Consider the following 14112-nt stretch of genomic DNA (forward strand, 5'->3'; position numbering starts at 1 on the left):
TGTCACAATTATTACATAATCGTCTAATCGTGATTCTTTGACATTATCGCAATTATTTTGTCATAATCGTCATAATCGTGAATGTTCAAAAATGTCAGAAATAGTGGAAATAGCAGATCTACAAGCACTCAACGCGTCGCGACGCGTTGTGAGCTTGTAGATCGGCTATTTCCACTATCAATGTTATTTTTTAAGTAGTAAGTTGTCAAATATATCAGTAATGTATTTGTATATGTAGGTTATGTGTCATATCTACCATATGCAACTTAAAAGCCTAAAAGCCAAACAGAAATGTAATTGTCAACGACAAATACACGATTAAATCGTTAATCGCCAATTATTTGAGTGACAATTAATCGTCATGTAAAATTTCATATTGTGACAGCCCTACACATATTGTCCGAGCTGATTATGTGGGCCAGGCTCTAGTAAAGATCACTGAGGCATCTATAGTATTATTATTATATTACTTAGAAGAAATGCATGTAGGCATTATTTTCATAGTTGACGTTCTGCTCTGGTGAAGTTGTGCGCTGTGTTGTGATGAGGTGCAGTGTTAACCCATTCAGAACGGGTACACATTATAGTGTATCATTATTTTATGCTATTGAAAAATAGCAGATGTACAAGCTCACAGCGTGGCACCGAGTGCCACGCTGCGAGCTTGTAGATCTGCTATTTTTTTTTTTAAATCTTGAAAATTCGAATGTTGACCCGATTCTATAAGTGTCTTTTGAATCCTTCTAAGGTTTTTTGAAAAACTCTATGTTTCTATGTCAGCAATCTGGCTATAACCATTGTCAAAGAAAAGGTCCTTTTCACTTACTGTAAATGGAGCTCAGTTAGTCTGTTCTTGAGAGACTACTATGTCAGTGGTTCTCAAACCTTTTCATGTGAAGGACCCCCGAAAGTATATGTATTTGGCCACGGACGTCGGACCCCCATCTCAAAATATGTAGTTCCAGACGCAAAATTTGAGTTACAAATGTTCGCTTTGAAAATACATATATTCAAAGATTTGCACACAACTTTTTCAAAAATAGCAGATCTACAATCTCACAGCATTCAATAATTCTAGGCCTGAATGGGTTTTAAACAGATTGACCACAGACGCTGTCCATGGTCCTGAACTGTCAACAGCTTCTTTTTCTATGGCTTTGGAGACAGCATTATTGAATGCTTTATCTATTGAAAAATAGATTTAGGCCTAGAATTATTGAATGCTTTAGCCATTGACAAATAGCAGATCTACAAGCTCACAGAGCTGGTAGATCTGCTATTTTTGAAAAAGTCGTGAAATGGGTGCAAATCTTTGAATATATGTATTTTTAAAGCAAACTGCTGCGTGGTCCCCGGGAACTAAATATTTTGAGATGGGGGGTCCGTTGCCAAATACATATCATTTTGGGGGGTCCTTCACATGAAAAGGTTTGAGAACCACTGACAAAGTAGTCTCTCAAGAACAGACTAACTGAGCTCCAGTTAAGTGAAAAGGACCTTTTCTTTGACGATGGCTGGCCAGATTGCTGACATGGAAACATGGGTTTTTCCAAAAAATCTTCAAAAGACACTTATAGAATCGGGTCAAAATTCAGAGTTTCACGAATTTTCAAAAATAGCAGATCTAGAAGCTCGCTGTGAGCTCGTAGATCTGCTATTTTTTAATAGTTAAAGCATAAAATAACAATACACAATAATGTGTACCCGTTCTGAATGGATTAATGAATGATTGCTGTGGAGCCTACAGTATATTCAGTGAGCGCTTGGATAAAATATGAGAGATGGAGAGATGAGATAAAATATGAAGATAGATAAAGAAACGTTATTGCCTTTTTACTGCTCTGCAAGACAACGGCACAACAGAACGATGCTGGCAGTCGCTGAATTTAAAACTATATTAAAAAACAATGAAAAATAAATCGATGACAGCTGTACTTAAAGCACGGTCTAGTGTGCAAATGAACTCATAAACTAAAGCCAGCGGTGCACACAGCACTGATCAGCATGGAGACTGAATCCTTCCTTATACTGGAGGACATGTCATCAGCCACGTGTACATAAACTGTCAAACATATTTTTTAAGTTATCTTTTGAGGGTCTTTTCTGAGTAGGGGTGGGCGATATGGAAAAATACAATATCACAATATTTTCCCAAGCTGTATCACGATACACGATTTTATCAAGATTCTTTTTCGCGTTGTTTTTTATGGTTATTTTTCAAGTTACTTGACAAAAACTAGACCCTCTGGGTTCCTTTTTGGAGGTCTAAATTTAACTTTACAAGTATGTAACTCTGACAGTGTACAAATACGGGTCCATTTGGTTTCATTCGTATACTGTCAGAGTTAAGTGGAGACCTTGACATTTTAAAGTTTGAGAACTACTGATTTAGACCAAAATGCAGGTTTAAATTGAATTCTGCAATGAATCTCTGTATTAACGCTTAAAGAGGATTTTTTACAAGGCTCCCTCAATTGTATCACGATATATACGATACCTGATCTGAAAAGCCATATCGTGGAGACATTGTATCGTCTCAACGATAATTATCACCATATCGCCCAGCCCTGTTTCTGAGCCTTAAGCACAAGTTGGACGCAGACAGCGAAGGATTGGGAGAGAGAGCAGAGGAGTGACACTCTGCAAATGATCCGTCTGGCAAGGGAATCTAAGGCACTCGCTGACAGGCATCAGCGCCCTAACCACTCCGTCTTCATGCCACACTGTTTTCCAATAGTTTTTGTTTGTTTAGTTTTTACAGCTTGGCAACAGGCTGTCAACACTGTAACTATCCGTCACTTTCTCACTTTCTCCCGTTCTCCCTATTGGCTAAAAGCCAGCCAATGAGGGGCCCCCAATGAATGGCTTCCTATACTCTGAACCAAGCCCCCAGAACCAAGGGGGAGGGCTGAAGCGCCATGGACATGGTGGCCGTTTGAGGCACAGATATAAAGAGCTAGATGCCTCGTTCGCCTCTGCAGTTAATTGGAGCGATGTGCAAAAGTTCTAGTCCGGACTTCCTGAAAAAACTAAGGGAACGCTGTCAGTCAAAGTGACTACTGGCCAATCACAGTGTGTCTTTTCCGTGACTTATCCAAGGACCACAATTCAATTCAACAGAGCCAGTTCCGATGTTGCGCTGCTCAGCTGTTCTTATAGGCTGCATACGTAAAGACCAGCCCCTACCTGCCTCTGATTGGCTTACCGACTTCTGTATGTGTGACGCACGCGAAAGCAATGAACACGGAAGCGACGAAGATTCCCTTAGTTGCTCAATGCATACGCCCCCTAGCCGAAGGAGGCGTCTACCTTTCTATGTCTATGGTTTGAGGTACTGCAGTTGGGGCTTCTAACCACATGAACGCACTCTAGGCTTCTTTGTATTGACTGCACGTTCATAGCAGAAGTGCTCATTCATGAATCGGAGCCCCAGCGCGTTCATGAACACAAACTATGACGCAAAATGCGTCACAGAAGCCCAACTACGTCACGTTTCAGAGGCGTTTCCAAACACGGAAGTACGCTTCATGCGCTGGGTGAGCAACTCAATGCAAGTGGACGGGCGGGGATATCTGGTGTCCTCTCTATACTTATTATAACTCTATGGGTAGAACAGTGAAGCTTCCTAGTGGTTAAAGGTGATACACCATGCATTTCAAAAGTATTTATGTCATATTATTTATGCGTAGTTCAGGCCAAAGGTGGTACTGCAGCTGAAAGTACCACCTTTGGCCTGAACTGCGATCCCCCCCCCCCCCCCCCCCCCCCCCGTTTATGACGTCACAAACGGCAGCAAATCTGGACAGCCTGTTTTGAGAACCCGTGGGATGCTTTTAACCTCCACCTTCCCAAAACCAGAGAAAGACACAACGGTCAGAAATGGGACTTTGTGAGGATAGAAGGTGCTAGTGGGACCCCAAAAAAAGGTTTTAAAATAGGAAAAGTGAATTTTCATGGTGTATCACCTTTAAAGTCTGTAAGACTTCCACTTTAAAATGCTACACTGCGCATGCTTACATCGTCTGAAACCCTAGTGAGGCCAGAGACAGACACAGAGACAGACACAGACACAGACACAGACACAGATGCACTTGTTTTCTTTTTATTGGTAGCCGTTATAGCCAAGCTGTAAATGACATGTCATGTCAGTCTTGTGTTGTCCTTGTTCAGGGCTCTGACAGTCGCAGGGAAAAGACTCCTCCTTGATATGAGCCCCCCCCCCGGGCTGGGAGTAGGGATGGGACGATAAGCCATATTATCCTTTATCGTGATAAAAAAACGATAATCGTATCGTGAAGATTACATTCATAGTGAATATCGTCCTCTGTCATGCACTGGGATCAATTCACCTTTTATTTGCAGAGCTGCATATCCGTTACCACTTAAACCTTCTATAATTGCTGTAAGGTACTTATAATATACGTACTTGATACAGCCTTTTTTCCACTATCTGCCAAAAAAATTGCAGCGGCGCGTTGTGAGCTTGTAGATCTGCAATTTTTTTGGCAAATATTCCGCCCCTCATAGACCCGGTTGCTTATTGTCTCCACCAGCTGAAGGCAGGGGGAGAGTATGTTTTCGCCCCTGTCCGTGCGTCCGTGCGTGCGTCCGTCCGTCCGTCCGTCCTCCGAGTTTGTGTACAGCTAATCTCCGGCGCCGTTGGCCCGATCGCTGCCAAACTGAGCACACACACTCCCTGGATGCCAATTCAGAACCTCTGCCCCACATTTTTCAAATGGCCCTGTTCTAGCGCCACCATGAGGCCGATGTTTGCAAAACACATTTCTGTACACTACTCCTACAGATTTTGTCCAAAAATCCTACAAATCGGTAGACAGTATCTCGACAGTCATGTGATCATCATGGATACGTCCGATTTTCCATATTCCATCCTGATTGGCTAAATTGGCTTCCAAAGTTTGCAGGATTGCTCCGTTTTGAACAAAATGCCTCAAATCATGGACACAGCGTGCAATCTTGGTGAAATTGGGCGTGCACGTTCCCACTAGGTAGAGGAAGAAATGCCACTTCAAATTTCTCAAATCAGCCTCATGGTGGCGCTATAACAGGGCAATTTGTCTGGCCTGGTGGAGACCTGTGCTCGGAAAAGCACTGCTTCTAGTTTCTCTCACTCGAAATCTGGCACCGCTGGCTGTGAGCCACCCATGGACTCAGTGAGGAGGAGGTTGATGGGATGCCAGTAAACCGCCAGGGCAGAGTTTTACAAGCACTTCCACCTTCAAACAGCAGCAGCAGGTCACAAACACACTGCTGTGTTGGATTCAGCACAGGCTGTCCAACAACACAACCATTTAAACTGTTGTTTCACAACGGAATATCATTTCTACCAACCTTCACTACAGATGTCTGTACTGTAGGCCAGGGGTTTTCAAAGTGGGTGACGGGGCACCCTGGGGTGCCGTGACGGCAGTCCAGGGGTGCCGCGAGATCAACTTGATAATATTTGGAATTTATTTATCATTTTAAACTTGAAGTACAAATTTATTTTCAGTCAGTTCTAACCAAAATGGCTGTTATCTCAACGTTTTCTTCGTCACTGTTGGGCAGAAACCTTGTATCTCCAAGTTTCAAATGTGTACGTCTTTTGGTAAAGCAAAGCCCTGCTTCATCATACAAGACTGTCGCACAAAACTAGTGAAAACAGCCGATCTACAAGCACACAACGCCTCGCATTGCGAGGCGTTGTGTGCTTGTAGATCTGCTGTTTCCACTAGTTTAGTACATTTTATAGATGATAAATACAAAACCAGCGGTTTTGGATATACAAGGTTTCCACCCGACAACGACAATATGCTATAAATATAAGGTGCTGGGAGTGAAAATTATAATGTAAGGGTGCCTCGGATTAAAAACATATTTATGGGGCGCCCTGAGACAAAAAGGTTTGGAAACCACTGGTGTACAGTACGGTGTACAGTAGGGTGTACAGTACGGGGTACAGTATGGTGTACAGTACGGTGTACAGTACGGAGTACAGTAGTAAGGTGTAAACTGTATGTTCTCATACTGCATGGTGCTGTCAACATGAAGCTGAGCTAAGCAGATAGGATGGCTGCTGATTGGTTCATCCAATCACACACACACACACACACACACACACACACACACACATACAGGGCTTGGGGGGGGGACAGCTTGCCAGGCACAGTTCGGCAGCATGAAGCCACCAGCTGTAACTGTGTGTGTGTGTGTGTGTGTGTGTGTGTGTGTGTGTGTGTGTGTGTGTGTGTGTGTGTGTGTGTGTGTGTGTGTGTGTGTGTGTGTGTGTGTGTGTGTGTGTGTGTGTGTGTGTGTGTGTGTGTGCGCCTGTCAGCTTGCTGTGGTTGTAAAATGATGTGATTGATGTTGTTATTGAGGCTCTGTACTGTATGCCCCACCTGGGATCCACAAAACACGCACGCACGCACGCACGCACGCACGCACGCACGCACGCACACACACACACACACACACACACACACACACACACACACACACACACACACACACACACACAGAGTGTGTCTCTCAGCCGTGAAACTAAACCATCAGTTTTATATGGTCTCTGTGGGGAGGAAACCTTGTATGTCCACAACTGTGAGCTTTCAGGATTACATTTTTAAAAAATAGACAAAATAGCAGAGCTACTGTACACTAGGGCATCAAGGATTTATTGTAAAGTGCAATGTGTGATGTCATCAAGTTGTACTTTACAATACAAACCCCAAAATCAATCCTCCAGTTCTAGGCAACACAGAAGAGGGGGAACTTTTTTTCTATTTCCACACAACTCCTCTAAGGTATATTAATGACATAGTTCAATATTGAAAATGGGTGGTCTTCCCCTTTAAGCCAAGCAGTCGCCTCCAGGTTGGCTGTATGAAGGATGACTAATCCTCCTTGCAGTCTCTGGTGTCTTGCACGTGCGCCTTTGCGCGCGTGCAAGACACCAGTCATGTTGCCATACCTTAGCTTTTTCTGAACCAGGGGCATAGTTCTGCCGATTTAAAATGACTCCAATACGGAACTAAAACTTCCTATGATTGGCCGCTAGTTGCGCTGTTTCCCCCCCCCGGCCGATCGCAAAAAGAATTGTGCTCCATTGGATACCATTCATTTTCCCCTTTCGTTTTCTAACCTTAATTAACATTTTCATGAATACTTTATGGTTCCTATCGCTAGTTAAAAATTGCCTTTCAATCACCATCATATTAGTTTTGTCGAAATGTGGTCCAATGTATTTTAAAATAAATGATAAAGTTGCGGGGGGGCGTGGCCAACTAAACTGATACCAGCCGGCTGTGTTCTTCTTCGTGTGCTGTATTTCGGGAGGCTCCGACCACATTCTCCCATGTATCCCTGCGTTGCACGTGACCGTTGGCAGCCAATAGCATCTCTGATGCCTTTACAATTCTATGATGGCGACGTCCCATTCCAAGGGGTAGAAAGGGCCATTTGCGCTGCATAGAAACCAATGGCTTCGCTTCGTCCATATTTTTCTACAGTCTATGTTCTGAACTGACGCCACTGTTATGCACACAGATACATATGCACACACATGCACGCACATACACTCACTAGTGAGTGAGTGAGTGTGAAATCAATGCAGATAGAATGAATATTGGAATTATGACTGTGTTAGAGATGGATGGACAATAATGATTTCTCCTGCTCCGTCCATCTCTTCCTCCATCCATCTCCTCCATCTCTCTCTCTCTCTGCTTGCGGTTTATTTCCTGGATTAAATTGATATAGTTTTTTACAACAATGGTTCATATTTTAGATTTGTAATCAGAGAAAAGAAAAGATGAGTGTTAAAATGTTTTCATTTACTGCTTTCTATCGTTTTATCCATTTTAGAGAGTTTGATTTCAGTGTATTCAGTTCATGCGTACAAGTAGCTAAATGTGTCTTTTTAGACACAATAAGCAGGCAATTTCTTGGTTACTATTTACACCAGCCCCCATAAGTCACATCTGCCCATGAAATATTGTGGTGCATCTTGAGAATGGGCTTATTGTGTCTGAAAATACATATTTAGCCACTTGCATGCAAATCAAAAATCGTTAAAATCACTAAAACGATAGAAAGAAGAAAATGAAAATTTTTTAACACTCATCTTTTCTTTTCTCTAATGATTATCTAAAACATGAACTCTTGCTGTAAAAAAAACAAAGTTGTCCTTTAAGCGTCTGCTAAATGCCTAAACTGTACATTTTAATTTAAATTGTAAATTGTAAATTATAAATTGCAAATTGCAAATGTTATTTGGAATATCAAGAGAAAAAAGTCAAAAAATCTCTCTCTAGGGGGCACGGTGGCGCAGTGGTTAGCGCTTCGCCTCACAGCTAGAAGGTCCTGCGTTCGATTCCCGCAGGGGGACGCTGTGGGTGCTGGGGGCGTGTTTCTCCCTCCGCGTCATCAGCGCCCACACCCTAGGTGGGGTCGGTGATGGGACCTTTCTGTGTGGAGTTCCCCCCTGGCCAGCTGGGGCGCCTGATGGAGGGGAAAGGAACTGGTTGGAATAACGTGTTCCTTCCACGCACTACGTCCATCCCGGGGAAATCCCCCGTCAGGTGAAAAGAAACAACTTGGACTACTCATGCATAGAAGGAAGCATGAGGTCAGTCCGTTGTCTCCCCAGGCGCGGCAGAGGGAGAGCAGAGCCCAGGATTACATAGACAATTGGCACTGGCTGAAAAAATGGGTTACAAAATCGTGGGATAAAAATTATTAAAAAAGTCAAAAAATCTCTCTCTTTCTCTCTCTCTCCCTCTCAGGACTCTCCGGATCATTGTCCTGTGTCTGTCCGTCCTGGTGGGCGGGACCAGCCTAGCTGTCAGTCAGTCCACCGACCAATCAGGTGAGTGACAGGTGTGACTGGGGTCAGCAGTGGTTCCACTGCATGGCTGACTGGGAGAGCAGAACTGCACCAGAACACTGCTCCCATTGGTCCATTGATCCATGTGACTGACACGCACTGCTCTCATTGGTCCATTAATCCATGTGACTGACACACACTGCTGCCATTAGTCCATCAATCCATTTAGATTGTGAACGCATATGTGTCGTGTTAAACTTGAACCGCTTAAACCATTGTTTAATGCTTTAACTATTGAAAAATAGCAGATATACAAGCTCGCAGCGCGGCACCGAGTGCCGCGCAAAATGTGAGTTACAAATGTTCGCTCTAAATAATAATACATAATATTCAAAGATTTGCACACAAAAATAGCAGATCTACAAGCTCGCAGCGCAGCACTCGATGCCACGCTGTGAGCTTGTATATCTTCCAGGTCTTTAATTTTATTTAACCTTTATTTAACCAGATAAAAACACATTGAGACATGATCTCTTTTTCGAGTGTGACCTGGCCAAGAGGCAGAAATAAAAAATTACACAATCCTTGCTTACATACAAGACATCACAACAAAAATAGAACATCCATGATACACAAACAGATACCTAAGAACTCCAAAAATACAAAATGTACACTAAATAACAAACTAGTTTGCAATTCACAGGTAGCAGTACACGCACAGTGTGCCCAATGTACCCAAAGGAAGAGATCAACAGAGCAAATTAATTACAGGTCTGAACAAGCGTTTGTAGATCTGTCTAGAGTGATTCTCTTAAAACTTCTCAAAGGAATTAACACAGCCAATTTGAGTCTGGACTGAAGGTCATTCCATGACCAGGGGCCAAAAAAGGAGAGGCTTTTTTTGCCTCCCTCAGATGTAAATGCAGGTACTACACAGCGTAACCAGGCATTTGATCTGAGATTTAGCCCATTCTTGACCAGTACAAATTTGGAGGAAATGTAAAAAGGAAGCTCACCAAGTAAGGCTTTGTATACAAAATTCAACCAATGTTGTAACCTGCGAGATGTCAATGAAGACCAATCAACTGCAGCATGCAACATCAGGCATTGACACTAAGGCTTGCCCACCTGCCCCCGGCAGGTAAATAAAACGTCAGGGCAGGTGAAGTTTGCTTTCAGGTTGCCCGACCGGGCAAGTGCTCATTTGAGAGGGGACACAAATGTCTATAAACACAACACGAGATATCCGTCTAAACACCTGAACGTGGCCAGTGCGCTGTCTTCTGGTCTGTGGAATGTAAAATAAGAGATCTATTTACCTATAATGTGCTGTTTACTTTTTACTGTGGCTACTGTGTGAAACCATAGACATATTCAATCATAGCTACAGTATGTAGGTATTTGGATTTTTTGGAGGTATCGAAATGTGACATTTTTTATCGCACAGGCCCAGAAAGTAAAGAAATAAGTGTTAAATTGAGCGGTAATTAAAGTCTTTACCTGTCATTTTATAATGGATGATTTACTTTTCGGGCAAGTGGGCATGACCTTTGGGCAAGTAGAACATGACCTGTACTTGCCCGATGGGCAAGTGCCTCTCAGACCTTAGTGTCAATCCCTGAACATGCAGTGATGGTTAATCCATGTGACTGACACACACTGCAGCACCCTGGGGAGCTGTTCTGCTCCTCCTCTGTCAGGGTGTTGAAGTGACCTTGACCAAGACAATGAATGAACACTAAACTGCTCCTCCTCTGTCAGGGTGTTGAAGTGACCTTGACCAAGACAATGAATGAACACTAAACTGCTCCTCCTCTGTCAGGGTGTTGAAGTGACCTTGACCAAGACAATGAATGAACACTAAACTGCTCCTCCTCTGTCAGGGTGTTGAAGTGACCTTGACCAAGACAATGAATGAACACTGAACTGCTCCTGATGAGCATGTTGGTTGCCTTACATCACTGTTTCCCCAACAATGGCTCGCGGGGCCAGTTTGTATGGGTCGTGAGCAGTGCTGTGTTCTTCCTGTAATGCACATATTAGGGATGGAAATTGGAATCGGCCAATATCAAAAATCGGCAGGTATGATATCAAATCGGCCGAATCGGTGACCGGCAGGTCACTGACATAAATACCGGTTTAATGCAGATTGTGTCTATGGCACTGCACAGCATGATGCTCTGGTCCTGTGACTAAAGTAAACATTAGCAAGTAGCAGCCAGTCTACTTAGTGGCAGCCTACAGAATACAGATGGTGCTGATTACCTTTGCATAAGGATATATTCCATAATCCTGTGTCAATGTCGTCTCCAAATAGAAGGGGGGAAAAAAAAGAGTCACCTGCTTTCCTCCTGCCTAGTCCAGACTTTGATTTTGGATATTGTACTATTGTGATTGATTTGGCATTAGTGTTCTTCTAGCTTATTGGTACTCAAATTCGGTTTTGGCAGGTCAGACCTTCATAAAACCGGTGGATCGGTATTGGCCAAGAATTTTGCTATCGGTCCAAAATCAGTGCAAACGTATATGACGTCTGCTGTCGTAAAGAAATATATGAATAGCGTCTGCTCTCGTGAACCTTTCAAAGTTTGATAGGCATTATGCACTGGTGTCTGCCCTGGACACACAAATAGCCGTGGATCATATGCCCCCCCCCCCCAAAAGTCTAGAACACACCACTGGTCGTGAGTGAATGAATACCAATTCATTTTTTGTTTCCTACATTTTGTTCTTAATTCTTTCATGGTATTTTGTAAGTAATTAATAATCAAAGAAATTCCATGAATTAGAAAACAAATACAAAAATAAGACATAATGAAAATGGCAGATCTATAAGCTAACAATCTGGGAACCCATCGTCAAAGAAATTTAGAGATTAACAAGCTCATAACACGGCACGACGCGACGGCGTTGTAAGTGTTTGTGTTTTGGACAAAATCTATTTGCAACAAAACCGAAAATGTCTGAAAATCCAATATAGCATCATGTCATCTGGAAAATAATCACTCTTTAAAAGAGATACATGACAAATAAAGTAAACCAATCAACACATACAAACATTGACTAAACATCGTGCGTTGTCTGTTTCTCATATCACTCTCTTTTTATGTACAGCAAAGCTCCAAGCTGCCAGACACCGTGGTATTTAGGACCATTAGCTCCGTTTGAACTTTGACCACATAATTTCCCTGAATACTTTTTGAATAATAATTTAACGCATCAATCATAATATTTGGAAACCCAGCAATCTCGTTAAAAAGGGTCTCTCTGGTTTGCCAGTTATTATTGTACGCTAATTGGATCCGTGGCAGAGAAAGGGCACAGTGACTGCTGCCAACACGGAGCTGGCATCGTTCTGCTGATGGTTGGCAGTGACGTATCAGAGCTAGCATCATTCTGCTGATGGTTGGCAGTGACGTACCAGAGCTGGCATCATTCTGCTGATGGTTGACAGTGACGTACCAGAGCTAGCATCATTCTGCTGATGGTTGGCAGTGACGTACCAGAGCTGTCATCATTCTGCTGATGGTTGGCAGTGACGTACCAGAGCTGTCATCATTCTGCTGATGGTTGGCAGTGACGTATCAGAGCTAGCATCATTCTGCTGATGGTTGACAGTGACGTACCAGAGCTGTCATCATTCTGCTGATGGTTGACAGTGACGTATCAGAGTTGGCATCATTCTGCTGATGGTTGGCAGTGACGTACCAGAGCTGGCATCATTCTGCTGATGGTTGGCAGTGACGTACCAGAGCTGGCATCATTCTGCTGATGGTTGGCAGTGACGTACCAGAGCTGGCATCATTCTGCTGATGGTTGGCAGTGACGTACCAGAGCTGGCATCGTTCTGCTGATGGTTGACAGTGACGTATCAGAGCTGGCATCATTCTGCTGATGGTTGGCAGTGACGTACCAGAGTTGGCATCATTCTGCTGATGGTTGGCAGTGACGTACCAGAGCTGGCATCATTCTGCTGATGGTTGGCAGTGACGTACCAGAGTTGGCATCGTTCTGCTGATGGTTGGCAGTGACGTATCAGAGCTGGCATCATTCTGCTGATGGTTGGCAGTGACGTATCAGAGCTGGCATCGTTCTGCTGATGGTTGACAGTGACGTACCAGAGCTGGCATCGTTCTGCTGATGGTTGACAGTGACGTACCAGAGTTGGCATCATTCTGCTGATGGTTGGCAGTGACGTATCAGAGCTGGCATCGTTCTGCTGATGGTTGGCAGTGACGTACCAGAGCTGGCATCATTCTGCTGATGGTTGGCAGTGACGTATCAGAGTTGGCATCATTCTGCTGATGGTTGACAGTGACGTACCAGAGTTGGCATCATTCTGCTGATGGTTGGCAGTGACGTACCAGAGCTGGCATCGTTCTGCTGATGGTTGACAGTGACGTACCAGAGTTGGCATCATTCTGCTGATGGTTGGCAGTGACGTATCAGAGCTAGCATCATTCTGCTGATGGTTGGCAGTGACGTACCAGAGCTGGCATCATTCTGCTGATGGTTGGCAGTGACGTACCAGAGCTGGCATCATTCTGCTGATGGTTGACAGTGACGTACCAGAGCTGGCATCATTCTGCTGATGGTTGGCAGTGACGTACCAGAGCTGGCATCATTCTGCTGATGGTTGGCAGTGACGTACCAGAGCTGGCATCATTCTGCTGATGGTTGACAGTGACGTATCAGAGCTGGCATCATTCTGCTGATGGTTGGCAGTGACGTATCAGAGCTGGCATCATTCTGCTGATGGTTGACAGTGACGTATCAGAGCTGGCATCATTCTGCTGATGGTTGGCAGTGACGTACCAGAGCTGGCATCATTCTGCTGATGGTTGACAGTGACGTATCAGAGCTGGCATCATTCTGCTGATGGTTGACAGTGACGTACCAGAGCTAGCATCATTCTGCTGATGGTTGGCAGTGACGTATCAGAGCTGGCATCATTCTGCTGATGGTTGACAGTGACGTATCAGAGCTAGCATCATTCTGCTGATGGTTGGCAGTGACGTACCAGAGCTAGCATCGTTCTGCTGATGGTTGGCAGTGACGTACCAGAGCTGGCATCATTCTGCTGATGGTTGGCAGTGACGTACCAGAGCTGGCATCGTTCTGCTGATGGTTGGCAGTGACGTACCAGAGCTGGCATCATTCTGCTGATGGTTGGCAGTGACGTACCAGAGCTGGCATCATTCTGCTGATGGTTGACAGTGACGTACCAGAGCTGGTATCATTCTGCTGATGGTTGGCAGTGACGTACCAGAGCTGGCATCGTTCTGCTGATG

At 44.1% G+C, this 14112-nt stretch overlaps 1 protein-coding gene across 1 annotated transcript in view; it reads left to right on the forward strand.

The window, feature by feature from the left end:
- The window catches only part of il1rap (interleukin 1 receptor accessory protein), a gene marked incomplete at its 3' end in the record, with an annotated part of 101705 nt that overhangs the window by 17366 nt on the left and 70227 nt on the right, over positions 1–14112 (forward strand). The window contains exon 3 of the mRNA XM_080731138.1: positions 8781–8863. Within this exon, the coding sequence (XP_080587264.1) occupies positions 8781–8863 (83 nt within the window). The remainder of the gene's footprint in view (positions 1–8780; positions 8864–14112) is intronic.

The sequence above is a fragment of the Nannobrachium achirus genome (assembly GCF_963921795.1).
Source record: "Nannobrachium achirus genome assembly, chromosome: 8".
In the NCBI taxonomy this organism is placed as follows: domain Eukaryota; kingdom Metazoa; phylum Chordata; class Actinopteri; order Myctophiformes; family Myctophidae; genus Nannobrachium; species Nannobrachium achirus.